At 40.1% G+C, this 27,664-nt stretch overlaps 3 protein-coding genes across 6 annotated transcripts in view; all 3 read right to left on the bottom strand.

Annotated features, from left to right (window-relative positions):
• LOC101157957 overlaps nucleotides 1–8,125 on the bottom strand; it is a 33,206-nt gene extending 25,081 nt beyond the window's left edge. Inside the window, exons 1-2 of one of the 4 annotated variants that reach the window (XM_023960137.1) lie at nucleotides 8,035–8,125; nucleotides 7,895–7,965 (exon numbers count right to left, since the gene is read on the bottom strand). In XM_023960137.1, the coding sequence (XP_023815905.1) occupies nucleotides 7,895–7,918 (24 nt within the window). In that variant the 5' untranslated portion in view covers nucleotides 7,919–7,965; nucleotides 8,035–8,125. The other 3 variants (XM_023960138.1, XM_023960135.1, XM_023960136.1) reach the window with 3 other exon arrangements.
• Nucleotides 8,126–10,441: 2,316 nt separating this feature from the next.
• dnal1 (dynein axonemal light chain 1) lies at nucleotides 10,442–13,437 on the bottom strand. Its single transcript, XM_004074193.3, has 8 exons — nucleotides 13,354–13,437; nucleotides 12,902–12,940; nucleotides 12,695–12,804; nucleotides 12,384–12,439; nucleotides 12,233–12,288; nucleotides 11,988–12,114; nucleotides 11,717–11,857; nucleotides 10,442–10,740 (listed from the first exon to the last, which is right to left on the bottom strand). The coding sequence occupies exons 1-8, from the start codon at nucleotides 13,354–13,356 to the stop codon at nucleotides 10,712–10,714; spliced, it is 561 nt and encodes a 186-aa protein (XP_004074241.1). The 5' UTR covers nucleotides 13,357–13,437; the 3' UTR covers nucleotides 10,442–10,711.
• Nucleotides 13,438–15,586: 2,149 nt separating this feature from the next.
• On the bottom strand, nucleotides 15,587–27,273 carry LOC101157467 (peptidyl-prolyl cis-trans isomerase FKBP9). The gene is made up of 10 exons (XM_004074192.4): nucleotides 26,927–27,273; nucleotides 26,245–26,390; nucleotides 20,980–21,169; nucleotides 20,748–20,893; nucleotides 19,351–19,540; nucleotides 18,900–19,045; nucleotides 18,615–18,804; nucleotides 17,837–17,982; nucleotides 16,509–16,672; nucleotides 15,587–16,408 (listed from the first exon to the last, which is right to left on the bottom strand). The coding sequence occupies exons 1-10, from the start codon at nucleotides 27,127–27,129 to the stop codon at nucleotides 16,229–16,231; spliced, it is 1,701 nt and encodes a 566-aa protein (XP_004074240.1). The 5' UTR covers nucleotides 27,130–27,273; the 3' UTR covers nucleotides 15,587–16,228.
• Nucleotides 27,274–27,664: the final 391 nt, after the last annotated feature.

The raw sequence follows: 27,664 nt of genomic DNA, 5'->3' as shown, positions 1-27,664 counted from the left end.
TGAGAGTTGTATGAAAACTTTTCAAGATGCATTAATTCTAATTTAAAAGTTTGGCCTGATGGTGGCACAAGAGAACAGGTTTCATTATCAAGGGGATATTTATGTATTCAACAAATAAACAATGTGCCTGACAAAAATAAATAACTATTCCATGTATATCGTTTTCTGAAGGCAAATATCCCTGGGGTCGAATTGAACCCAAGGGTGATGTGTGAGTAATATTTGAGGATAATACGTATGGAGTCCTATACTGTTCATAATTAAATACATAAATATTTAATTAAATAAATATGACCTCATGCAAATACACAACCAACCAATAAATCTCTCAAATATATAAAAAGATAAAGAAATGGTGAAAAACCTGCACACAGATTTTAAATTAGCCATTATAGTATTCAATTCAATATATTGAATTGAATATTCAATATATTTCAAACCTGTTCATTATTTTAAAACAGCATTTTAAAATTTTAATTCTAATCATGTGGAATATTCTTATAATTCTACGTCTTTTTTCAGAACCTCAGATTTCAAAATGAATATTTTCCAAAGTAGCTTTGTTTGTATTTCATGTTGCGGCTTTTCAGAATGACTTATTTCATGAAAAGCTTTCAGCAGAACGAGTCTGTCAATCAAACCAGACAAGGCGGAGACACTTGTGATTGGCTACTCCTTTAATCAGACATAAGCAGGAGCACCCTAACTACATCAATCAAAGATGCTTCAGTGAATGTGACGGCGCAATGCCCACTCCTCAACAGTAGGGGAAGTATGCACCTCAACACATCCACAGTGTGACCAGAAATTGGGCTGTTTTGGTTCTAAAATTTGCGGATAAAAGTGGCTTTGGGCGAGTGTGCATAATTCGGGTAATTTTGTGGTCGGATCGGCGGTTTTCATCTTCTCGTGAACATACAGTAGTGGCCCAAGTTAGGCTGGGTGGCTGTTGGAGTTCCACTCTGCTTCTATGAACTGGAGATCCATGAACACACCATCCCGCGTGTGGGAGAAGCTACCAGCTAATGTTTTTAGCTGGATAGCCACATGGAGCTGTGGCTGTGTTTATCTCACTTAGAATTCATGGATGCAAAATGCACAGGGAGAATGTTAAGAGATCAGGTTTATTTATTTAGAGTAGTTCCACATAATGTTTCCATGTTCGAGATCATCCCACTCTGCTTCAGCTCCTGCAGTGAACTACGTCTTAAATTAATTACGTGTAAATCAGAGTGCGCAGCAAGTTAAGGGTGTGCTGCTCAGTTCGCCGGAAAAGTAATAAAAAAAAAAGTTTTCCTCCAAAGTATAGAGACTGGTTCTTTTATCAACCCGCGTCCAAACGGCGAAGTGAAGCCCAAATCAATCAAACCCCGGATCTCCGCTGTGTTTTCCGACCACGGTCAGAAACGTCGCACGAAAGATTCAACATTTTCCCCGAGAGGGAAAAATGAAATCAGAGCACCTGATTTATAATTATTGTCTCATTGAAAATAGAAAAATATAAAGGTTCAGGGGGCCCGAGCAGACTTGGTCCGCTTTCCACATTCTCTGTCTGTCTGTCTGGCCGCCAGTTCGCCTCCTGCGAGCCGGCACAGTGTGATGTCAGACTGGATCTGTGAGCACAGACAGCAGAGCTGTGTTAGCTGCAGAGCAGAGAAGAACTCAGAGAATGAGGAGTGTTTCAACGGGGGACTTCAAAATGTGGACGACCGGAGCTCCTCTGGTTTGGTCCACACAAACCCTCAAACTAGAAAAACAGACTGAGTCGTCCATGTTTGCATCTTCTGCAGCAGACAGATTTTTCCATTTGATCCTCTAATGTCAGCACGCCGTGGAAGCCTGAACCGTCCGACGCGAAGTGTGTTAAAAAGTAATAACGCACACTTCGAAGGCCTTTAACCCGCTTATACCATGGTCACTTACAAAAGCAATAGATATTAACCAGTTTTTAGTCTTTAATTTTTATTTATTTTTAATTTGGATCGCTTTTCTCACAAAAAGCGGACCATTTGTCCGCGCCGCACCACGTAGCAAATAGTCTGCGTCGCACCAGCGCTGCAGTCAAGATTCGGCGAGATAGATAGATATATAGTGTGCGTTAAAAAGTAATAACGCACACTTCGGCCATTAACCCTTACATAATGCATTTATCCAACACGTCTTTAAGTCCAGTGTGTATGACATTAAAATGGTTTATGGTCGCAAACTGGCAACACATGAAACAGCTCATTAGCATTGCATAGCATAGCATCAGTGTCCAACAACCCTCCCATCTTCAGCAGAAAGAAATGACTCAGAATGCTTGCAAGAATAAATTTGCATTTTATTCCCCGATAAATACAATCATACATATTAACACAGGAGTTTAAGCTATGCAGTTAAAAAAATTCATCTCCCCCTACCGTGACACACGGACTGGAGAGCCAACAGTCCCGATAGAGTGGCTTGGAGGAAACTCCGGCTGGGCGTTCGTACGCAACCCGTAGCAGACCATCAAGAATATGACATCCCCGTCTTTTATATTCTTAAGGCCCGTACACACCGGGACGAGTTTCGCGCACGATTTTCTCCGACGTTTAACGCCTCGTGACTAAACAAAGGGCACCAATGAGAGTGTGCACACCGACGCGAAAAAACGCCACGCGTCAAAAAAAAAAAAAAAAAAAAGGCCTCGGGTTCGTTTTTATTTGGACGCGTTGCGTCGAAATCTATTCGACCAATGAAAATGCCGCTTTTGCACAAGTGTCTGGAGCTTCTGAAGTTACAGTGAAACAACTTGGGGGGCGCTCAAATACAAAACTGCCTTGCTGAGCACACATACCAGCGAAGAAGATAGACGCCAAGTAGCGTCTACACAGCCGCGAAGAAATAATGACGGACATTCTAAAATATCCCCGAACCAAGCACCAGTTTGAGCTACTGGTGCTTGAAATATTCATGTTTTCTTTGTATGATTCTGACAAGCGCATAAATACTTGCTCTCTTCATCCGAGTGAAAAGCGACTTTAAGAAGTGTAAAGTTGCGCAGCACCACCTTGTGTACAGGAGTATTTGTTTTACATTAAGCGCCATCTAATGTCAGGGAATGAAATTGCATGTTCGCTCGGCTCATCGTCAGCGAAAATCGCCTGGGTGTGAACACAAAAAACGTGGCGAAAAAACGCTGGCGAATATTCGTCCCGGTGTGTACGGGCCTTTAGGAGCAAAGGTTAGCGTGTGAGCAGAGAGGGCCGGTCCCCTTCTCGCAGGCTCATCCTGCACATACACTTATCCTATGTTGGAAACATGTTTTCAGGAAAAGAGATTCCTTAGCTAGTCTTACTCCAGTAAGACATCCCTTCTACGGTTCAGCCATAGGACACCATAAACATGTCAAGATATTCTTCAGTACAGAACACATGGCTCTTAACAATCTGACAAGTTTATATAAGCATTTCTTTTGGGGGTCTGAAATGTTTGTGCGTCATCAAAAAGTAGCCAGCAACTACTGCACTCACATGGCGACAAATCTTGGCAGTGTGCCAGCTACATTTCAGGCCCCTGTGCTGGATTAACCAACGACCCATGAGATAAGTGGTTGCTGGTGTGTCTTTACAAACTGTATGGATGCATACCTGACTTATTAAATATTCTTACATTTGACAATTGAAGTTGCAAATTTCTGCTTAGTACTGGTGACACTTGTTAATAAAAAGAAAAGCACCAAGCTCTACTTTTTTTTTTTTATTAAATGGAAAAGGAGTCTCCATACAAGTACACTGGCTCAACAGGGATAGTTAATTTCAGAGGCTTTTTGAGGGAAAAGCAGAAGTGACAGCTTATATGGAAAAAAGATATGGTGGATGTTCCTTTGCAACATGATCCAGAATCGCACATAAAGCTCGCTTTTCTTGTTGGAATTGCACAGGAGTTAAATCCACAGAGCAAGAAGTTACAAGGCCAGGGACAGCTCATCATACTTCGCAAAGAACATGGCAGAATTCTTCACAAAAACAAACACTACCATTTCCCAGCATGCAATCTATAATCCCATGCACACACCCGGCTTGTGACACAGATTCAAGAATGCGCTTTTAGAATACGGTGTTCACACTGCACCGCAGCTACCAGATACTAGCACATGTAATACTAGCACAGTTGGAATAGGCTTGGTATAAAATGCCCAAACTCCAAATCTTGCTCCAAGCTTTTTCTTTTACAACTCTATTCCGATATTTGACAAAGTTGGTGTCATAAATTCGGCCGTGCATAAAATAATTTCTTCTTCATGATCACTTTTCAAACAGTTGACACTTCCATGAATTGAAAAGAACGCTAGTTTAACTTTCACTGCACGTTCAATGGCCATGCATTTTGTACATAGTGCCCTTAGACTTAAAAGCTGTGTAGCTGCACATGAACATGAGCGTTTTGAACTCGAAAGCCCAACACGCACAATTACTCAGACTTTTCATTAGAAGTTGTTGCTTGAATGTGCGTTGCTGAGGCCGGTGTGAAAATACCAGGCACATCCTCAAGGAATTCCCTCAATAAGCATATCATAGATCAAGATCCAATCAACATTGCAACAGTAAACAACACAGGTACGTGCACAACCTTTACAAGTTCTGGAAACTCTGCAAAAAAAAAAAAACTTCCCACAGAATTCTTGATCCAGTACAATAAGCCGATCGATCCACTTTCAACCTGCTGAATTCCTTTTGAGGTCCCAAGGTTGGAGGAGTCTTTGCCAGCCACTGTTGGGTGAAGGCAGGGTACAACATGGATAGTTCCCCATTCTATCTCAGGGCTACAGAGACACACGCACACACTTCAGGAGTACTTTTAGAATCACCCAAACAGAATCACCCGGTGTGGTCTTCTGCTGCTGTAGCCCATTTGCCTTAAGGTTGAGAGTGTTGTGCGTTACGAGATGCTCTTCTAAAGACCTCGTTTGTAACCAGTGGCTATTAGAGTTACGTTTGCCTTACTATCAGACGGAAACAGTCGGGTCATTCTCCTCTGACCTTTGGTATCAAGAAGGCATTTCCGCCCACAGAACTACCGCTCACCAGATACTCTCTTTTTTGGACCAGTCTCGTTAAGCCCTAGAGATGGTTGTGGGTGAAAATCCCAGTAAATCAGCAGATTCTGAAATACTCAAACCAGCCCGTCTGGCACCAACAACCATGTCACGTTCAAAGTCACTTCAATCACCTTTCTTTTCCATTCTGATGCTCTGAACTGCAGCAGATTGTCTTGACCATGTCTACATGTGTAAATGCATCGAGTTGCTGCCATGTGATTGGCTGATTAGAAATTTGCGCTAATAAGCAGGGAAAATAAGTTCCAGGTTTACCTCAAAAGTATAGCTGCTTGCATCTTTACTGTCAATTACATAATTGCAACAATCCGAAACCTATTACGATTTCATAATAAAATTTTCGGTGGAGGCAGGATTTCTCTAGTAAATCTGTGGTTTTCTCAGCCTGATTAATTTGATTTCACAATTAGATGACACTAAGGCTACGTTCACACTGCAGGGCTTAATGCTCAATTCGGATTTTTTGAAAAAATCCGAATTGTTTGCTAGACCGTTCAAATTTCCAAGTAAATCCGAACTTTTGTGATCTCCAGTGTGACCGTGACCCAAACGAGACCAGCATGCGCAGAAGCCAGAAGAATACTCAACGGTGAACGACGTCACTCGTTTGCGGAGCCAACGTTAACAATGGATGTCAACAACAGTGTTGTCAAAAGCGGAGCTCTTTTTGTAATATTAAATTTATTTTCACAAAGGAGCAGCACAATTACAATCTTCTCATTTTAAGAAGGCATTGGAGTCGGGATCGTCTGTACCCACTGTAGTGGAAGAGGAATGTGTATGTGCTGGGGCCGCGCGCCCGCATGTGTGTGTGTGTGCAAGCGCGTGCCGCGATAGAGAATAAGGGGGGGCAGTGTGGGCGCGCATTCATGTTGTGTGTTACGGAGGACGGTAATAAAAGAAGGTTTCCCCCAAAATAAATGCTATGGACTCTTTATTAACCCGTTCTGGAGAATCTAAGGATCAGAACAGGGAGGAGGAGGAGGATCGCCTCGGGTCCCCTGCGCTTCTGAGCACGGTCAAAGGGGAGAAAGAAAAAAAAAGTCATCGCGGGAAAGGTTCAACACCACGCTCTGCCATTTATCTGGAATTTTTTTCAAAAACCGCCCAGTTGCAATAAGAGCCCTGGAGTTTGGCCTGAAAAGAGCGATCAGCCCAAATATTAATCCAATCGGGGATCTCGCTTCCCTTCCACTGACTGGTCTCAGCAGCATCGTCCACCATGGTTAATGTTTACGTTCTCGTTCCCGCCTACTTCAACGCAAAATGATGACGTTTGTTGCGTGTCGATGACGTACAGTTCGGAATCAAGTCGCCTGGCCGGTCAGACGGCGGTCGCAATTGAAAAGATCGGCTACAATTCGGAATCAGGACGGCAAACCCACGGGGCCTGGGTCGCAATTGAAAAGATCGGATCTGTGTCATTCAGACTGTCATGAAAAGATCGGAATTGGGCCGCTTAGGGGCAAAAAATTCGGAATTGGGTCGTTTCAGCCTGCAGTGTGAACGTAGCCTAAAAAAAGGCTCATACCATTTATGAATTGTATGCAATTTCATTTATTTATTTTTTCATTATCTTTAGCTGGTTTAGATTATAGATGGCACTCTCCTAATGTGGAGGGGGTTTAAAGCAAGCAAGGGGGTTTAAAAGACAAAACACTTCCATTGACACTATGCAAATACTCTGATTAGAAACAATAAAGGACGGGGGGGGGGGGGGGGGTTATCTTCCGTTTTAATTAAATCATGTAGTGGCTTCCTCTCTGCATGCAACATAGTATCATTTTCTTTCAGGCCCCTTTGCATCCATACTCAAAAGCATGCCACTTCCATGTGAATTAACAGATAGTGTTTTTGTTTAGGCTATTGGGGTAGAGGAAAATGCTGGCTTAACAGGAGCCAGACAGCCTTGCAGATGTGGCAAACCGCAAGTTCGGTCAGCAATGGTGATGTTGACGTTGTTGCAAATGCCCTACACACGATTTTGTTGCCATGCTATAAGTTGTTCCGTGTGTTGCGAGTATGCCAAAGAGAAGAACAAAAACAATTCATTTGTTATTGGCATTAAAGCTGTGAATGGAACCACTGGTGCTTAGAAAAGCAAAGGGTAAATCATTGCCACATTCCCCGTCTATCTGCATCCCAGACTCAAGCTGAGTCTCTTCTCAGGACATAGTAGTGATGTTTACATCCACTCCACAGGAAATAAACTCAAACGGTAGAATTGGCTTTTTTTTTTAAAGACCAATTTTATGCAAACCTGACGCTACAACATAACAGTTTTTTTTAATTGAACTTTAAGAAAGAAATTTAAAAAAAGCTTTTTGTTATATAAAATAAAAAAATACTGAGTTGATACATTTATAAAGTGTTGATAAAGACCAACAGCATTCCTGTTTGATACACTTTTACCTGTTAGTTTCTCTGTCTTGACTCTTGTACAGAAATAAGTGAAATTTAATTTAAAGTAACCTGAAGTAGCACTATCTTAATTTAAAATTCTCCTTAACGGCTTTCAATTTACCGCTTAAGTCAAACCGTTACAATGTTTACGGACCGTTCCACTTCCTTCAAAAAAAATAAAAAATAAGAGAAGGAAGAGCAGCACCAACACCTACCATGGGTTCAATAAAATATTCTTATTCACGCCTCATTTCACTGAAACCGAAACTAGAGATTTTGATTACCACGATATTCTCGTAAGGCGTCAACAAATAATGCCGAACGAGCGCAGAGCTGAGAAAGTGAAACCGATTACACAAATCATTAATGATTAAGGCGGCGAAAAAAAACAAATAAAAAAAGTCTCACCTGACAGAAAAAGTTGTACTCCATAACGAAACTTTGAATTGGCACCAAGAAAGAAATCTGTTAAATGGGAGCTTAGGAGAAGGAAGGAAACTCCTTTACACTCAAACAGTGGAAGGGAAAATCCGTGTCTTGTTCCTTACCTCGCTCCAACTCCCTCCTGACTTTGCCGCCATTTGACTCCTTTTAACCTCTCCATGCCACGCGACTCCTCCTCTTTCTGATGTCATGATTGGTATATTGTCAGCACGTGGTCACTGTGGTCTTGGTGTTGTGTTCAATAAAGTTCTGTGAAAAAAAGTGGTCACTGCGGATTGATACTTTAAAATCCGCACTATTTCTTTGTCTTGAAACATGGGATTTCACAATTCAATAAGCAAATTGAATGCTGGAGAGTTTTATATTCAAATTTTGTATTTAAACTTTAAAGGAAAAATTGTTTAATGAACCACTCCAATGAACATTCTGTTTAGATGCATTTAACTTCCTCTTCTACCATTTTTCTCCTGATGTAGGACATATATATATCAAGAAAAGTCAGGTTAAAACTGTGTTTCTGACAATTTCTTTATTCAAATCGTGGTGAACCAGGAGTAGACGAAAAAAATACTCTTGGAAAAAGTTTGTAGTGGTGACAAAGAGGCTGCAATTGGGGAGCCACAAGCTCCCTGCTCCGCTCCATTCAGATGCCTCCATTGTAGACCAATAGATTCAATAACCTCTTGTTGTCCTCATCCAAGCTAGCATCTGGGTCCAACTACCATATATGGCTGGATATCTCCATTATTGCCCGCCATTTTTGTTGCACAGCTAATGTTAGGTTGGGATTGTGAGGGACTGTAGCTGGCAGGATAGCGGGTAAACAGAAGGATGATGGAAGCAGGGGCAGGCTTACTCCACGCCAACAGTCGTAGATGTCGTAGATGTAAATCTACATGACAGCTAGAGCTCTTGTTATCCTTATAAACATTTAAACTGGCTTGAAGCCTTCTTTACCAAACCCGCTGTTGGGTATTCCCTAATTTAAACATGTGTTGAGCTCTAAGGAGGGGAAACAGATGAAACACAGATGCAGCGCTTTCAGAAAACATTAATTGCAACATGTACGTCTTTTCACAGTCCCACATCCTCTTTGGATCTGCAAAGTCTTATCTCACGGATAACTGACACAGAGAGGCCCTCGATTCCGGTCTTGACACAGAAAACACGTAGCCTTCACGCTGATGCTGGGAAGACGCTAATAAAGTCGGTCTCCTCCCAAGAGTTTCACCTTCCTGTGAAACAGAACTTGGACATACACACTTCTACATGCATGATTATACTACCTATATAGCTAGGTAATGTATAAAAGCAAATATGAGATAACTTATATACATTTTTCCAACACCCGCTCTTGGTGAAAAATAAGGTTGGGTGAGAGTCGCTTTGATGATTTCAGTTTTTTTTTTTTTTATTCTGAGGCCTTGATCCAGCTGTTGAATTTTTTGGGTCACTTGTTCCATTTTACCAGAATCTGCTTTTCACCGTTCACCATGCGTCTCCCTATAATTTTCCCTCCTTGATAAGTTTGGTCTTTTCTCAGTTTGACCTTCTGCATCTCTGCTTCGTAAAAAGAACCTTCTATAGGATCACAGTCATAATCTTGATGTTTGTACCCCCCCCCCCCCCACCACCACCACCACCACCGTGAACACCTAGCCTGTTAAAGTCTGGTCGTACCTTTTATCAAACTTTCTTCTCAATTTTAAAAATCTAACAGAATCTCCTTTTTTAAATTTTATCTTTGCTTTTTTGTGTTGATTGGGGAAAGCGCCATAGAGATTCCGAAACATTTGAAGTGCATTTTCAGAAGTCCCATCAGGGCCATTTTTATGCTTTTGTGAAAACCTTTATTGTAACCCTCTACCAAATCCTGTATGACCTCCGCAGAACGCCTTGTGTTGTTGGCGGTAAAGAATCTCCACATCCTATTTTTTAACGTTTAGTTAAATCTTGGAATCACAGAGGCTTTTACATTGCTGGCTGTTGCAAAATGCATGATTGCCAAAGCCTTTTGGATAAGAGGTGAAACATCTTCAACTTTAAAAACCAAGTCCAGATGACAACCTTTAAACCCACTACTGCGATGCATGATTCTGTGCTTTCTTAAAAGACTTGAAAACTTGTGAAAAAAAATTCCTTGCTTGTGTCCGTTTGAAATTTTTCAGGAATCTGACTTTCTTTAAAATTGGATATGAAAGCTTTTGTCAACGCGTTTGTGTTTTTTTTCTTCAAAACCCAAGTGCAGCACCTGTCAAAATTTGACAAGAGGGGCAGGTTTATTTTTTTAAAATTCATCTAACAGGGGGCGGGGGATCGGCTAACATTTTTTCATCGGTTGGGGGCGGGGGCGGGGCACCTATCAAGGCTGGTGCATGTTTTTTTTTTATATCTCTGTCATCAGTGTCACTCCAAGGGGGTAAACGTCTGTTTTATTTTGTGTTTCTTTGAAGGGGAGTGGATATTTTAAATTATTTCTAATATATTCATACCACAAATGGTAGTCTCAACTGCAATAATTAAAAAAGAATTTAATTCAACAAAATACAGCGTGAGAGAAGTTTGCTGTGCTTGTTTGTGCTGCGGCTTCTGCTTGAAAATGCAGAGACACAAAAATTGGAGCATAAGTAGTACATTTAAATGAATTTAAACTATAGTGGTATAGTTTAAATGCTTGACATACCTCTTCCCTTAAATAAAGATCATTAACATTTTTTACTTCTCCAGTAATGCTAAATGTAAAAAAAACGACAATTACAAATGTACGTGTTTTTCCTCTTCTTAATCTTCATTTTTCACGATGTGTGCTCCTGAAAAACAAAAAACAATCATAGATAGAAAATATTTGTTACTGTTAAAACCCAACAGAATTGGAAAATCTAGATGTTTGTAAAAATCACTTGACTCTATATCTTCTCTCTCTGGATTGCAACTGGAATCTAAAGGCTGATATAAAATATGCTGCTCATCCAAGTAGCTTCTTTAGTTCAGACTGCAAAGAGCTCATTTGTGGTATTTTGTGCCATATCAGAGATGTTGCAAAAAAGTTGAATAACTAGATGCTGTGTGAGCAAATGCAAAGGTCAACATCCATTGCTTATTAAAATCCGCTTAAAGTCCATTTATCTCAAAGAACAGAATCTTGTGATAACGTGACAGACACTTTTCCAAACACTTTTGGAGGAATACCCTCCAGGTGATGCAGGAATATGAAACTTTTTAAACATTGACAGTAAAATGAACTCTGTGTCTTTTATTTTGAAAGGAAGTCATAGGAACCTGTCAAACGTTTGAAACCAATCAAAACCAAAGACTCTTCAAATGAGACCTGATGCCTCCCTCCTTGATGCTCAGAAAATTATGGATTTAATTGGGTGGTTTTCACTCTGTTTGCAACTCACTGCTTCCCCAGGGGATCGGTCAAATGCAGAGAGCAAATTTCTCTGCAACAAATTTCACTCACTTTTGTGTGTGACAGTGAACAGGACTTGATGTGTCATGTCTTCAAGTCCGTTTAGTTTGTTTTTCATAAAGTCAGAGTGATTTCTGTCTTTGCCTATGTCTGCTATTACGTATTTTCACTTATGCGTTGTAGAGCCCTTTTACTTTGTAATTGTGCAAATTGAATTCATTTAGCTATTTTTTGTAAATAAAAAAACTCAATGTTTCTTATATATTTTCCCTCTCATATACATTCTTATAACTGCAGTGCAGCAGCTCATGAAAACATATACTTTAAATCCTGAGTGATTGTTTAAATACAAAATACAGCCAAAACAGTCTTACCATCCACTTTTTTTAGATGAGGAAGCCTTTTAGAGACTTCCTGTATCCAATTATACTGCGGAGCACACTTCTCCTGGAGAGGATTTCCCACAAAAGCCAGGTCTGCCAGCAACGGAAGATCGGCTAGTCTCATAAATTCGTCTGCAAATTCCAAAATAAAAGAAATTATATTACCAACAAATTCCATGTAAAACAACAATGCATCCACGTTAAACATGGTCTAAACTGTACAAAAAATGTTATTGCCAACTTGTTGATGAATGTGTCGTACCCCAGTCATTCACCAAATTGTTGGACATGTAGAGGACCTTTAGTTTCTTGAAGGATTGAATTCCTCTAAGTCTTTCTATCAAATTGTAGGAAATCCACAGCTCCTCTAAAGTGTCTTGAAGTGGCTCCTGAAAATACGAAAAATACAGATCTGATGAAAAACAAGGTCCATTCAAACTGCAAATTGAGTTAAACTTAAAATGTTGATGAAAAAAAAACTAAATTGAAACTTTTTAAGTAATTTACCAGCCCAACAAGTGTCTTGATGTTATTTCTGCTCAATGACAAAATCTTCAAGTTTTCTGGAACGACATCAAATGAAAAAGTTACAGCAACACAAATAACACAATTGAGCTTGTCACCATCACTTTGTGATGCTTTACAAACACTGACTTACTGAGACCACCGAGGTTAGTTATTTTCTCAATCCTATTTGTTGATAGAGACAACTTCCTGTTGTGGATAAAGTCAGACACATACAGTGTTAAACCATCAGCTTGTTTCCATGCAAACCTTTTATTTGATTCATTCTTGAAGTGTTTTTTTTAAATCTATTTCAGCATAGTCGCTCATGGATGTGCCACACAAACTACATATTTTGAACTATTTTTTAACAAAATGGATCCAAGATTCCGTATTAAATGTGTAAAATGTTGCTTTTAACAGTCCAGTCCAGAAAAAAAGCCATAGTTTGATGCCATGACTCACTCGCAGTTGATGAGAGTTGAGAGAGAATCATCCAACTTTTCAATGGGAGGAATCTGTCCAAACAGCTTGATCTCTGTAGCTTCACTTGCCTTCTGTTTTGAGTCCATCTCCTACAAGAAAATAAAAACAAACCAAGATGCATTCAGTTGTTGGGACCTTGTATATTTAAAGTTGTTTTAGTGTCAGAGCTGTGTGTTTGACTCTCACCCATTTGGCCAGGGCGTTTTTTACTGTGGTGGCTCCAGCCTAGTAAAATTACAGTTCTATTAGACAAGCTGCATTGATTGTGTTGGTTTCAAAAGGAAAATGCCTCAAAGCTCAGCGTTTCCTCTTTCAAAGTGGTACATCCTTACATTTATTTATTTATAAAAATGCTTTCATATTGTGTTTTGTTTAAAATAAACATGCAGACACGTTAAAAAAACAACAGAATCCCCGATTTTGATTTCCAGACCTTTCGCTAACGCTAGGATGTTGACGTTAGCTAGTAATCAGCTCGGCTGCAAACATAAATAATCTCAAATCTAAACACATTTTTGATGAAGCATTAGGGGGGAAAACTCTCAAATAGGAGGATGCAGTGTATTACTTAATGTGGTAAAAGCAGCCACCACACAAACAAATGGAAACCATGAACGAACGGAAGCAAACAAACTGACCATGTCTACGACGGATGTTGGCTTCGGTTGCTATGGCACCCATCGCAATTTGCTGCGCCTGCGCAGTGCAACAAACGTCTTGAGCTACGCATTTAACCAAATAGAATTTTGTGAAAATAGACCCCACCCCCTAAACAAAAAAAAAAAAGGGGGGGGGGGCGCAACAATATCCATCGATATCTATCTATATATGCATTATATTCATTTGTGTGTAAATTGTAACTTTGAATGGGCTTTGATCAGTATGATGCTTAAGCCCAGTTTATATTATTTTGGTTAGTGTTGGTTGTCCTTGGTTTGAAAAAAAAACAAAAACAAAAATCATAACCCAGAAGAAAGACAGTGTAATGTTTTTACTTTCTTAAAGGATCCCAATAAAAAGTATAGAAACTTTCTTAGCGTAAGTTTTTTTTAGAGAGTGTTAAGCTTTTCTCTTATTCCCAGGAGGCTTTTCCAGAGCAGGATTAATTTTCTCACAAGACATTTAAAAACATTGTTATCGGGAAACCTTTAGGGAAGACTTGGCGTTATATTATTCCGTCCGGGCACAAACCGGAATTTCTCCTCCATGATCAATTTTCAAAGGGTTGGCACTTCCATGAATAAAAAAAAAGATCATCCATACATCACTACCAAGTCTGATTGGTCAAAGTTCAACCTGGTTAAACTTTCAATGCACATTCAATGGCTGCGCGTTCTGTGCGTAGAGCCAGAAAAACTGTTGTAGAAACTTGCGTGGCTACTTGTGAATGTCAGCCTCTTAAACGCACGTTTCCAAGGGGAGTGTGAACGTTCACACTCCCTCTGAGCCATTTGAACAATCTTTTTGTCAGGAGCTGGTGGGGGAGGACCCAATATGCAGGAGACCAGGTATGGTGGCAGAAACTTAACATGACAAAACCCAGGAAGAAAAAAGAGTGACAAAGCGGAGCAGATGATCTGATAACCAGACTCTTATATAGGCTGAGGGCAATTGACTGAAACAAAGACAGCTGTGGATCATGACTGTCCTGACACTGGTGTGACTGACAACATCCTTACAGGGGGTTCTGCAGATCCAGACAGTTTGCTACCACTCCTTTATAATCATCTGGTGGCGGGGGGCAAGTTTGTTTGTGTGGACGTGATTTTGTTACCAAGCCTGTAAATGTATACATTTAACATGAGCTGTTCCTCTGATGTACTTATTCCTGATCCTTTCCATCCTCCCATCTTCTTCTCCTTGGCGGCATAACAGCAGCTGATGACCACCCTTCAGCTGCCTCTGGTTGAACATTCGTGCAAGTCAGATTCTTGTGCCTGGATTTAGTTCGGCAGTGAACAGTGCGGCGGTCTTTTATTACTGAAGGCCTCAATGGGGGTTGTTTGAGGAGAGAGTGAACTCAAGAGAGGTTGACTCCAAAAACACATTCAGATGTTCATAACATTTCATAACATTCAGTGTTATGAAAGTCACACTAGTATGAGGGTCAGAGGATTGTTTTGATATCAGGAAAATGCAGTCAATGTCAAATTAATGTACAGGCAGAGAGAAGTTGGTATAAACTTCAGTGTAACCAAGAATCAGGGTTTTTTTTCTTTGAATGAATTCAGCTAATTGTGAGATGTTAAGAAGATCTTGTGTTTATACTTGAACAAACAGACCCTTTGAGAAAAAGTCAAATTCTGACTCGACCCGTTTTAAGATTTGATTAATTTGGGATTTTCTATAAATTCTATGATCGTTTTTGTCTCTAATCTCCAATACAGTTCAGAACTGAAGAAGGAGTAGAGTTCCTTTGCTGAAAACCAACTAAAAATAATAATAGTTTGATACTTAATTTATCCCACAATGGGGAAATCCTTCTCATTTTGACCAATCCCCTTTGAGGGAGCGGTGAGCTGCAGAGTGGCCGCGGCCGGGGGGCAAGAGCTGGCTGGGGAGAGCGGGGATCAATCCGCCAACCCTTCTGTTGATGGACAACCTGCTCTACCTGAGCCTGAACAGCTAAACTGCCCACCCGTGCATTAATGACAAAATATCGTCCGTAAATGAAAACCATAGAAGAGGAACTTGCTGGGTCTAACAGTCCATTTGTCTCTTTGCCTGCATCTACCGGTAGTTGTAGTCTAGTCTACTACAGGATTATCAAGATACTTGGTTTGTTATCCAGGCAGGACACCTTATGATCATGTTATATACCCCAACCCTTCAATCAAGTGGAGACTTCATTGATTTAAAAAAAACGTAATACAAAGCATTGTTTTCACTTTATCTCCAAAAATCAAACACTCACACATAAAAACAACATTTTAAACTGAATGTGACATTTTCAAGAGATAAAAACAAGGAATGTGGGACCAAAAGGAGTGGAAAAGCCAACAAAGCATGAACTGAGCCTGAACCCTCCAGTGTCGTTATTTTAACTAAAATACAAAACCTAATGACATTTCAGTAAAATTCTGTGGTGGGCAAATACATATGTAAGACACTGAAATTTAACTACAAGAGTCTATAAAAGTAAAGGAATACTGAAGATGGAGACACTGGTTTGTTTTCTCAAACAGGAGTGTTTCATCCCCTTCAAACAAAATGGAAAAGTAACAAATAACAAGGACTGGATGAACAAGGAGGTAAAAATAACATTCATTATCATCACAATCCTCATATTAACTTAAAATATTGTCCTAAATCTTTCCTGATCTTTTGGATGTTGATCATCTGAGTCCAGAATAAAATATCAAAACTGGACAAAGAAGATCCCCCTTTTCAAACTTTCCACGCAATGCTCTCATTGCGTCCCATGTTTTTACATGAAGCTGCTGTGTTTGCAGCCTTTTGATCCTGAATCCACAACATTTTATAATTTCTTTTCTTTAAGTACACCTAGTCTCATCATAGTTCATCATGATCAGCGGCCTCATCTGTTTTGAGTTTGAACTCTTCCTCTGTGATCTTCCCGTCTCCGTTTCGGTCCTGGTTGGAGAACATGTTGTCAATGATCCGGTAAGGATCGAAGCCGGGAGCCAGGCGACCTTTCCCGTCATTCACCTGCTGCATGATGTAGTCGGTAAACTGAGGAGACAGAAAGGAACCACAGGTGACAAACTGGGGGTACCAGGATGGTGGCAAAAGGAGGAAATGCTTGTCAGCAGATCGAGATTGCACACAGTACCTCGGAGGCCTCCACCTGGCCATCTGTGTTTTTGTCCATCTCCAAAAAAAGGTCGGGGGAAACCTCGTCATTCCAGATAAACATGTAGCCTTCAGGAAGTCCCTCCTCCATGTCAATCAACTCGATGTCAAACACCAGCACAGCACTGCCTGGGACCTCACCAGCTGTAAACATAGATACACAAATGTGAATGGTAGTTGTGGCTGATGGCCTATTATCAACTTTTTAACTGAAGAGAACAAATAGAAACAAATAGAAGAAACACTAGAAACACTTAAAAAAATTATAGTCTTGAAAAATAACTGATTCTCCTCCATCTCTTGACTTAAAGTTGCTCATCAACTGATGAATAACTAAAAGAAATTGAAAGTTTATCTCTAACCCTCAGGAAAGACAGCTGACTTTAGCAGTACCTGACCCCTGCCTATACTACTGAAGTATCATTTTGAAAATACTTTGTATTTATTGATTTGATAAGAGTTTCCACCTTTATCTTTTTGCAAAAACCGGTGATTTCTCCAGCTTTCTCATTTCTGAAATCTTGTTTTTGTGGCTTTAATGAGCTGAAACCCCAGTTTATGAAAAAATAAACAAATAAATATTTTTTTAAAATCAATTAAACAGTGGGCCTAGAATCTATGTTCCGTAAAAGGCATTTACATTTTTTGGAAGGGGACTTGCATTTGATCAAACTGTGAAGCAAGGGGGTGAAAAACATCATGCTTTGGGGCTCCTTTTCTGCAAAGGAGACAGGATGACTGATCCCTTTAACGATAAGGATGAATGGGAATATTTTGGGCTAAAACCTCCTTCCATCAGTGAGATCACTTAGGCTGAAGTGTGTCTGTGTCTTAAACCACAGAGAATCTATGGAGGGAGTTGAAAGCCCAGCAACAGCCCCAAAACATCACAGCTCTTGAGAAGATCTGCATGGAAGAATGGACCAAAATCGCAGCTATGTGAGCAAACTTGGTGAAGACCTACAGGAAATCTTTGACCTATGTCATTAACAACCCAAGTGACATCATAAAATATTGAAGCGAACTATTGACCAAATACTTATTTTCTGCACCATTATACAAAAAAGCATAATGTATTTTTTACATTCTGTCTCTCACAGTTTAAGTGTATCTATGATGAACATTACAGACCAAGCTCATTTTTTAAGTGGGATATCTTGCAGAATTAGTGACAAACAAATTCTTTATTTCCACTGAAAAGAAAAAGTCTGAGATGAGTGCAATCTTTGGCTACTCTCCCACCTCTGGGAAGAGTTTGTCATTACTGTTTAACGTAACTGTGAGTGTGGTGTTTAGTCAGGCACTTACTGACTCCTCTCTCTCCATATCCCAGGTGAGGTGGGATAACAATGTGCCTTTTCTCTCCCACACACATGTCCAACAAGCCATCCTCCATTCCAGGCACCACCTGGTTGGCTCCCAGGACGATGTTGTACGTTTTTCCATAGTTGTAACTAAAATTGATCAAAATAAAACCACATTCATATTTTGGTCACTCTTTTGGAAAACTTCTTTTAAGCTAAATTTGGATTGCTTTAATACCAGATGAGAAAGGTCCTTTCATTTTTTTATACTCTACTTGTCTTTATTTTTTTGCATGACTGGAGAATAACCTTGTTAGCCTCAGACAGATGGCTGCATAGGCGACTAAGATGAAATTTATCTTACAGAGATAATAAATCCTCCAATATGGGACCTCAAGGTCAGTTTGATGTTCTTTTCTCTGTGATACTGAAAAAAACTGTCCTAAAATGTGCAACTTAACAGAAAAAATCAAAAAAGCAGAGGTTTCTGTTGCTCAAGGCTTCACTGATGTTCTGATCTGAAATCTGATTGCAATACAATCAATTATCCAACAACCGAGACCCTTGTTATGATACTTTTCAACTAATACAACTAAAGTATCAGTATTTGCCTCAATTTTACATAAAAAGTTACATGAATGGATCATTGACACTGTTAAATAAAAAACTATACAAAACATAAGCTTATTTTTTTATAATTAAAAGAGGTAAGGATTAAGATTTATGAAAAAAAAAAAATTACAAAACGAATGTGATTGGAAAATAGAAAGAGGTTCACTCACGTGGAATCAATAGAGGTTCCATCCATCAAAGAGGCGTTATAGTGATATTTCACAAAGTCTCCTTTCTTGGTGAGCTTTTCACACACTTGTGGCTTGAAAGTGACAGTCACCTTGGTTTTGTCTGACGGGTTGTGAAAGTCAATGATATGAATGTCGAACACCAGCACAGCTGATCCAGGGATTTTAGTGCCTGCATGGGAGAGAGATAGTCAGGTAAAAAAATAAACTTAAAGTAAAAAAAAAGAAAGTTGAATTTTAATTGATTTGAATTAGCATGACACCCACCTGTTCCCTCTTCTCCGTAGCCCAGGTGGGGGGGGATAGTAATACTGCGTCTCTCTCCGACACAGACTCCGATCAGAGCCTCATCCATTCCGGCAATCACATATCCTCGACCCACATAGGTGTCGTACGTTCGGTTTCTAGAATAGCTGGGAAGCAGGAAACGGTTCATTTGTAGATTGCTTTAAATTCAAATCACCTGCTAGATTATTTATGAATCTGGTTACTTCTGCATTACAGACATAAAGTAGAGCTTTAGTAGTTTTATAGAAAAAAGGTTTCTGTATTAAGATTTCTTTTAAAATTAAAGCAAACATAGAGCTTAGAGTGTTTTTTATTAGCTAACAATGAATTTACACAACTGATTCAATTTCTAGTGTTTCCAACGCAAAGACAGGTGCTGCCATTATGTGGCGACCTGAGGAAGTGCAGAAAAAAAAATCCTGCCAAATACCTTGAATCAAAAAAAGTCCCATCTAGCAGGCTGCCATTGAAGTGGTAACGAACAAAGTCTCCAGCCACAGTCTTTCTGCTACAGGGTTCAGGAATGGCCTGATTGGTCACTGTGATCCCATCTTTGGGATTGTGCAGGTCCAGGAGGACCACATCAAACACCAGAGACGCCTGTCCTGGAATGTCGCTGCCTGTGGAGAAGAAATCCACATTGAAATGAAAAAAAAATGGAAATGTTTTTTTCAGTTTTCTCCCCCAGAGAACAGTTACTGAATAAACTGATGTTGAGGGTTTTGATACAGCTTATGACTCTCCTCTGCTGGTGTGTTTTACTGTTTTTGCTTTTATCTTGTGTTCTTATTTAATTATGACATTTATTTATACTATTTTACTCTCAATTGTTTTGACTTTTTTAGTACTTGTTTGTCGTTTGACTGCAGTCACAATAACACCCACTCCGATCATATTTTGATCTATTTTAAAAGGGTTCCCAGCGGTCTTTTAATTGTGATCATGACGATTTTAGCCAAAATCATAAAACCTGTGTTGTCCCTTATAAATAAATTTGAATTGAGCTTAAGTAATATATGATCACAAAATATAATATTCTGCAACAAAACTTGGTCTCAGAAGTAAAAACCTTCGTTTGTGTTCCTCACAGTGTTTCCCCCCAACTTCCACTCTCTTCAATACATGCAAGGTGCAACCAGGTCAGGTGGACTCGTGTTATAAGACTCTAAAAGTTTTCACATTTTCATGTTACAGCAGAAGCCTCAAGGGCCAAAAGGATCTGATATCTGGCAGGATTTTCAAGATCTTTTAAAAAATAAATCAAACATCAGCATTGCTTGACTTTTTGCTTGTTAAATAAGCATCACATCCTTTTTTTGTCAATTAACTAAGTGTTCCAACTCCAATTTGTCCTGTTCTTGCTCTTCTCCAACTATTCTTTTTCGCTTCCGTTATGACAGAAAAAAGAGATGTCGGTTCATAAACCTGCATGTAAAACCTTCGGTCGCTTCTCTGCTTGCACTGTGATTTAAAGAAAGATGTGACAAATGCTGTTTCTTTTAACTAGAACAGTTGACAAGCTACAGTCAATAATAAAAAGTAATACTCTTTGCCGTTACAAAGTAGTTTAAGGGATTACTATTGAGTTTTAGTAACATTTTGTCTATTAAATAGACTAACTGACCAAAATGTAAAAATGCTGTAAGAAGCAGGGATATTACAATCGAATAAAAGGCACATCGCTCTAGTTTTATCCTTTTACCGGTACTTCCACTGTCTGCTCGTAGAGACCATTTCAAAATATTGCTTATTGCCGCAATAACCAGAGAGAATTCAGAGCTTAAAAGTCAGTAGTTAAATAAAACATGAAAACTTCAAAATCCTCACCGTCTCCATTCTCCCCGTATCCGAGAGAAGGGGGCATCGTGATGATGCGCCGTTCTCCAACACACATCCCCAGCAGCCCCTGATCCATGCCAGCAATCAGCCAGCCGATCCCCACGTAGGTGTCGTAGGTACGCATGCGGGTGTGACTACAGCCAGAGGAGGAAAAGATGTGAAGGATGCAACAATGAGACAAACAATGGTGGCAATGAGGGCCTCCTCCTCCGAAACAAACCTTGAATCAAAAAGAGTTCCGTCCAGCAGGGTGCCATTGTAGTGATAACGGACAAAGTCGGAAACCTCCACCTTCCTGGAGCAGACGGAGGGTCTGTAGTAAGTGTTGATCTGCACGCCGTCCTCTGGGTTCCACACATCCAGCAGCAGAACGTCAAAGTGGAGGATGGAGTCTGGAGGGATGATTTCACCTGGAAGAGGGAAGAGAACAAGACTTTTGCTTGTTTTTATTTTTATGAACTGCTGTTTTAAGGTTCTGCCACTGGTCAGAATTTATTCTTCAAGCGATTCAGAGATGAAGGACATTCCCCCACATCAGAAAGCAAGCCAAGTGTGTCAAATGGCACTTTTCCTTACAAAAAAACCACAAAGTGCTTAACACAAATCAAATAATCCATAAAGGGAGTATGAAGCAAAAAATGTCATAGATAAAATCTATAATAGAATAAAATATTAAAGATAAAATAAGCTATAAAAGATGTAAGGTACAATTCTGATCAGCTTGAAAGCAAAAAGAAAATAAAAACAATAATCCAGGCATGATGAAACAAAGGCGTGATCAATCATTTCAAGTTCTTCCATGGACACCAGAGAGCTGGAAGAAACATGGTGAGCAGGGATCCAACTCCAGACCTCAAAGGTTATGGTCCTGCTTTTTTTGTCTTAGAAATCTGTGTCTGACCTACAGCTGATTGCCTAAAGCTGCAGTGATGGTTTGAAAATTAGCAGGATTGATTTACACATGCCTCATTCCATTTACCACAGCAAGTCTTGAGTCCTGAAAGAGCAAAATAACCTCAGACCATCACGCTACCACCACCATATTTGATGGGTGGACAGAGGGTTTAGATTTTTTTTAAATATATAATTAATGAAAGTCTTGATTTAAAACTTGTGTTTCATTGTCTTCTATCTCTTTTTCATATAAAATGTATGATTTGATATATTTAGAAGTGACAAACCTGAATAAAAAGAAAGGGGACAAACACTTTACTAAAAGTAGAAATACTATTGAGTCACTCAGTTTGGAGGTTTTTGAAATGTTGTCATTTAATTCATCAACAATTCAAAGAAAGAACATTATTTCTAATAACATTGTCATTTTTGACATTGCCTGGTCAGAAGCATTTTGGTTTTTTATAAAGTGAGAAGTATAAAAGCGTCCCTTGCTTACACACTGCTGCTGGAATTCTTCCATGCAGACCATTTGTGAAGTTTTAGGTAGTTGCTGGGCAACACGAACTTTCAAATCCCTCCACAGATTCACTTTTGGATTTAGGTCCACAGACTGACTAGGCCACTGCAGAACCTTTAAATGATTTTTATGGCGACACTTCTGTGATACCTGGGTCATGTTGGAACATCCAGACACGTTTCATCCTCAGGGATCTCACTGATAAAAGGAGGCTTTAGCCCAAATCACACCATGTACGGCCCAATTTAGACTTACATACAAACCAGTTGTCCTGTCCTCTTTTCAGGAAAGTCGCCACAAACCATATTGTTCCCACCCCCGTGCTTCACAGTGGGTCTGGTTATCTTGGGATATAGCTCCGCATTCTCTCCCATCCAAACACGGTCAAAGGCTTTTCTACCAAAAAGTTCAATTTTGGTCTCCTCTGACCTCATGACATTCTCCCAATCTTCCAGTGGATCTAGTCGTTTATAGGTGGATGCATCAGACTGGAGCGGAGAAGGGAGCTTGCACCCTGCTGATTGTAGCATCTACATCAAAACTACAATCTCTTTCCTGTGGCATTTTTTCATCTGTTCCTGATTCACCACGATTTAAATAAAGAAATACTCAGAAATGCAATTTTAAGCTTAATTGTCTTGATATATGTCCTCCATCATCAGAAAAATGCCATGAGAATATATTAAAAACACCAAAAACACTATTTTCATCGGAGTGTGTCTTTAAGGGTGTGTACATCTGTCTTTTATACAGATAACCAGCTCAAACAGGTGACATTAATACAGGTAACCAGTGGAGGATAGAAGAGCTTCTTAAGGGAAAAAACAGGTCCAGTACGGACAGAATTCGGGCTTGTTTTTAGGAGCTAAATAAATACTTTATCCATCATTACAAAAACACATTCTAGTGTGATTTCTTTGATTTCTGTTTTAGATACATACAAATACTTTGTTGTTGTTGTTGATGGTTCCACATGATAATCATTGATGAATTGTGGTTAGATTTTGCATGTAGGGGTTTTTAATTTGTTCAAGGCTCTTTTAAGGAAATTTTTAGGAACTTTTTTTACATTTTAATTAGTTTCAATAATTCAATTCAAGGTGTAACACATGACATTTTGTGATGCCTAGAGAAATTCATTTGCCATATGTATATATATGTATGTGTTGACCAGATTCTGTAGCCATTGTTTTGATGATTTATTAAAATAAAAAATGTATTTATTGATCATTAACTGAAAAGATACTTAGATCATGAAATAATACTTACTTTTATATAGAGACACTCCTAACCACCTATGCTGCCTTTGTCTTTTTTCTGAGCAAACACATTTAAGGAAATCAATTACAGGAGAAACAAAGTAACTTTCATGGTAAGCCAAAAGGAAGCTGCTGATTCTCATTACATTTGAAAATGTACACCAATTCCTCAATGATAGAGATTGAGTCCAAACTTTTTTTTTAAAGTCTAGAGCAATGTTACCTAACCGGATCCATAACCTACACTAAAAGTTATGATGAGACAGAAGAGTTCAAGGTGATCCCTATTTGGCTGCAGTGTGAATGTTTTTAAGATGATCTTCAAAAGAGCTACTTTACTGCAGATTAATGAAAGTACTGTGCAGAATCTAGAAGACACAAATAAAATTGCTCTGAGTGAATCCAACCAGAGCAAAACTTTGTAGTTTAAATGAGGAAAAAATAGTTTCATCTTGATTTTTTATCCACAACTAGGTTGTGTCCCTATTCACTCATTTACATACTAGACTTTGGGGACTATGTAGGGTGTTTGCTATTTCTGGGGGGTGTCCAAATCTACAATTCCAAAATCCAGTGCCCAAGAAATTTTCCCAGAAGTCTCTGTGAAAAACTTCTGTGCATAATGCTCACTAGATTGGCAAATATATTTTCGTGTGTAGTGTGCTCTGTGAGTACAGTCTGAAGAGCCTTACTGAGGGCTACCCAAACTCAGTATGACCAGAGGGGAAGCTTGGTTTTCATAGCCAGCAGTAAGTTGGACCTGATCCTGGAACCCTTTGTGCCCTTTATCAGCGGTTCTGTTCACAGTCTTTATAAAAACAATTTCTAGACGCAGCCACAGGCCGGAGGGGGTCTGGATTGGGGACCACAGGATTTCTTCTCTGCTCTTTGCAGATGATGTTGTCTTGTTGGCTTCATCGAGCCAGGATCTCAAGCATGAATTGGGGCAGTTTGCAGGCAAGCGTGAAGCGAGTGACGAAAGATCAGAACATGAGATTGACAGGTGGATTGTTGCGGTGTCCGCTGTTATCCGGTCGCTGTTTTACTGGTGAAGAGAGCCAGAAACCCAAGCTCTCAATTTACCGGTCGATCTTTGTTCCAGTACTCACCTATTGCCATGAGCTATGGGTCATGACTGAAAGAACGAGGTCCCGAATACAAGCGGCCGAAATGAGCTTCCTCCGTAGGGTGAATGGGCGTTCCCTTCGAAGTAAAACATGAACTTAAAAGGATCACGAATACAAAGAGTTCAATAGGAAAATACTAAAATGAACTAACAAACTGACTAAGCTATACTGGCATCCCTGCCCTTAGACCCCCCTTCGCGGTAAGGAAAAAGGGGGGGGTGAGGGGGGGAGTAGTAAGGGACTCGAACATAGCTGTCATGGTGCCTCTGGCAGTCTCTCCTCCCCCTCCCCTCTCTGCTCTGCTCCTGACTCTACCAGCTGTGACCACTCACCTCATCATCCACCAGCCCTTCATTAGGAGATCCAGCACCAGCATTCTTCGCCAGTTCGTTGCCCTTGATGGTGCTTAGTCTGGTCACAAGAGCTTATGTTTTGCTCCTATATTTATGCTCCTCGCTAACTTTTGTTCTCCTGCCTCAGGACTTCAAACCACGAGTGTCACCTGAGTCAGATGTCTCCACGAGCAGCTTCTACTTCCCTGGGAACTCAAAAACGCGCCAAGACCTCCAGTCACACCATGGATCCTGACCACACTATGACTTCCAGTCACGCCACGACTCCAAGTCACGCCAACAATAAAATCCAAATACTTAACATCTTACTTACCTGTGTTTTCCTTCCGGGTTCCAGCGTCTGGGTCTGTCTCGCCTACTAGTCATGACAATAGCCCTAGTTTCTATAATAATCCATAAGATTATGAATGCACTTACAGAAAGGGTTGAAGGCTAACTGCTTTATCTGATTGCATATATTTAGAGGAAAGACGATCAAATCAAACAAAGTGCTCAAATCTTTTGATATTTTAGATCTTTTAAGAGATCGATAACTAAAAACGTTAGCTGCTGTCATTGCTACACAAGGAGTTCATTTTCCCCCCGCAATTCAAAATTATTACCAACAAAAAAAAATGTTTCCGAATTTGATGAATCACATTTCTTTGATCTTGATTCATCGTTAGTGTGGAAATGGTTTTACTTATGCAGATGGATGGAAAATCTTTGGGAATTGAAGGGGCGCTGTGGGATCAAGAGGGAGTGAAAGGAGGAGGAGGAGGCAAAGACGGGAGTAGGGACTGTGTGGGTGGACGCCTGTAAAACCTCTGGTGAGCTGGCAATCACTAGAAATCGCTCTACCTTTCAAACAAACCCTTTCTACCCCCAAACTCTCCTGCTTTCTTATTTTCTCCTGTGATCACTACTTGTGTAGTTGTGTCTTGTGGTGGAGGACACAGCCTCTGGGTTCACATGCCCACACATGCCCTTCTGTCTCCTCTGTCCCACTATCTTAAATACTCTCTGCACATTCACACAAGTGACACACATATTTGAACCTGGGCTTTATCTTACGATCATATCTGTGTGCAAATGTGCAAATAATAATTTGGATTTCTAAAAAAAGCACTCATTGTCATGTAGTTGGACGGCCTCACAAGCCTGATGTAAAACAGTTTTATCTGATCTCTTTTTAAAACTAGCACATCTGTTGTCCCACTTTCGGAACAATAAAGCTTTGTGTGGTTCATCAAACAGTGTGGAAAAGTTGTTTCTTCTTTTCTTTTAGACACTTATTTAAAAAAAGAGTGTATTAAACAGATGTAACGCCACAGGTATCTTTTGACCCCATACCGTATCCTTGCTTTCCGTAAGCCAGCTCAGGCGGGATCTTGATCAGTCTCCTCTCATTGATGCACATCCCCACCAGGGCTCTGTCCATCCCTTCAATCAGCTGCTTCTTGCCAACAAACACATTGTAGGTGCTTCCACGATCATAGCTGCAATGAATAACAAAACCGCCAATGCAATATATTAACGTTTCCCTGAACCACACATTGAAAAACGTCTTAAAAGTCAGTTGATTTTGATCTGCTGTATAGTGGCTGGTGTGAAAATTGGATTATATAATAATACAATATTTATCATTAACAGATGTGTAGTTTTAAGAGTTAATATGAAAAGATATGCACTGAAAAGTATTTTTTCTGAGGGAATGATTAAAAAATCTAAGATTTCACATCATCTGGTCCAATAAAAGCTCTGAATGATGTATTAGTAATTTGATGCATTTTCTTTTTACAAAATCCACTTTAAATGCAGAATGGTTCTTGGTTTGATTGATCTAAACCCCATTTAGTGAACATAGATGGTCACTATTTGCATTAGAGTTCATCCAAGCTGCTGCCTGCGTGGCTCCTACGAGGAAGAACCACGGCGCGCACTTTTACGCGTCGTGCGCGTCGCTCCTTCCACGACGCAGCCGGGTAACTCTGCACGGAAGCGCAAAAAAGTAAAGATGCTGTGCGTCACTTACCTTGAATCGAACTTTTTCCCGTCCGGGAACATGCCGATATAATGATACCTGACGAAATCCCCCACTTTGACCGCGCGCACACATTTTTCAGGAACGAACGTTTTCTCAATGACTAGGTCGTCTAACGGTACCGGAGGAGCGTCGCAGGCGGCGAACGTCACCAGGAACGAAAGTGACAGCATGCTCTGCACGCACTTGAGCATTTTCAACGCCAAAGAGTGGGGAAATCTTCAAACTTGAAATTTTCCAGGGGGAAAAAGGTCGTGCGTAGTGGCTTTCCGCTCCCCGGTACTTTGAAATCCTCTACTCAGTGTTGGAAAGAAGTCCTGCCCCTGGTCTCAGAAAAAAGGATTGGTATTTGTCCAAATTTTATCCACAAGAGGAAAGCATCGCATCCGGTCTAAAATTAAAAGCTAAATGTCCCTTTGTGCGCAAAATATGAGGTTTCCCCGTATAAAAACCATGCATATGCTTTTATAAAACTATTACTCAGCAAGTTTAAAACCGAAAAACTCTATTAATCAACAGGTTGTTGCAACATTGTGCTTTTATTTTGAAACCACAAAGTTTAGTGCTTGCTTTCAGTCGTTGTTCAAGCTGACTTGACTCTCCCTTGCTTCAGTGGGATAGTTGGGGGCATCATGCGCAGTGGAGCTTCCAAAACGTGTCAACGTGGTAGCAATGGGGGGTGGGGGCACTCCCCCCACCCTCCCACCTTCTCATTGTAGCCCCATAATT

Source organism: Oryzias latipes, chromosome 11, assembly GCF_002234675.1.
Source record: "Oryzias latipes chromosome 11, ASM223467v1".
Classification (NCBI taxonomy): Eukaryota; Metazoa; Chordata; class Actinopteri; order Beloniformes; family Adrianichthyidae; genus Oryzias; species Oryzias latipes.
Note: the sequence above shows the minus strand (reverse complement) of the source record. Positions and strands in the feature narration are given on the sequence as shown.

Bases quoted from the DNA above. Each gene is read 5' to 3' on its own strand.
- LOC101157467 (XM_004074192.4), bottom strand. From the start codon at position 27,129: ATGCTCAAGTGCGTGCAGAGCATGCTGTCACTTTCGTTCCTGGTGACG. The intron at 21,170-26,244 runs GTATGGGGTCAA...TCCCTCTTCCAG, and splicing joins TTACGGAAAGCAAGGATACG to GTGAAATCATCCCTCCAGAC. The intron at 19,541-20,747 runs GTGAGGATTTTG...TCTTCTCCACAG, and splicing joins ATACGGGGAGAATGGAGACG to GCAGCGACATTCCAGGACAG.
- dnal1 (XM_004074193.3), bottom strand. The intron at 12,805-12,901 runs GTGAGAGTCAAA...ATTTTCTTGTAG, and splicing joins AAAACGCCCTGGCCAAATGG to GAGATGGACTCAAAACAGAA. The intron at 11,858-11,987 runs GTACGACACATT...TGGAATTTGCAG, and splicing joins CAATTTGGTGAATGACTGGG to ACGAATTTATGAGACTAGCC.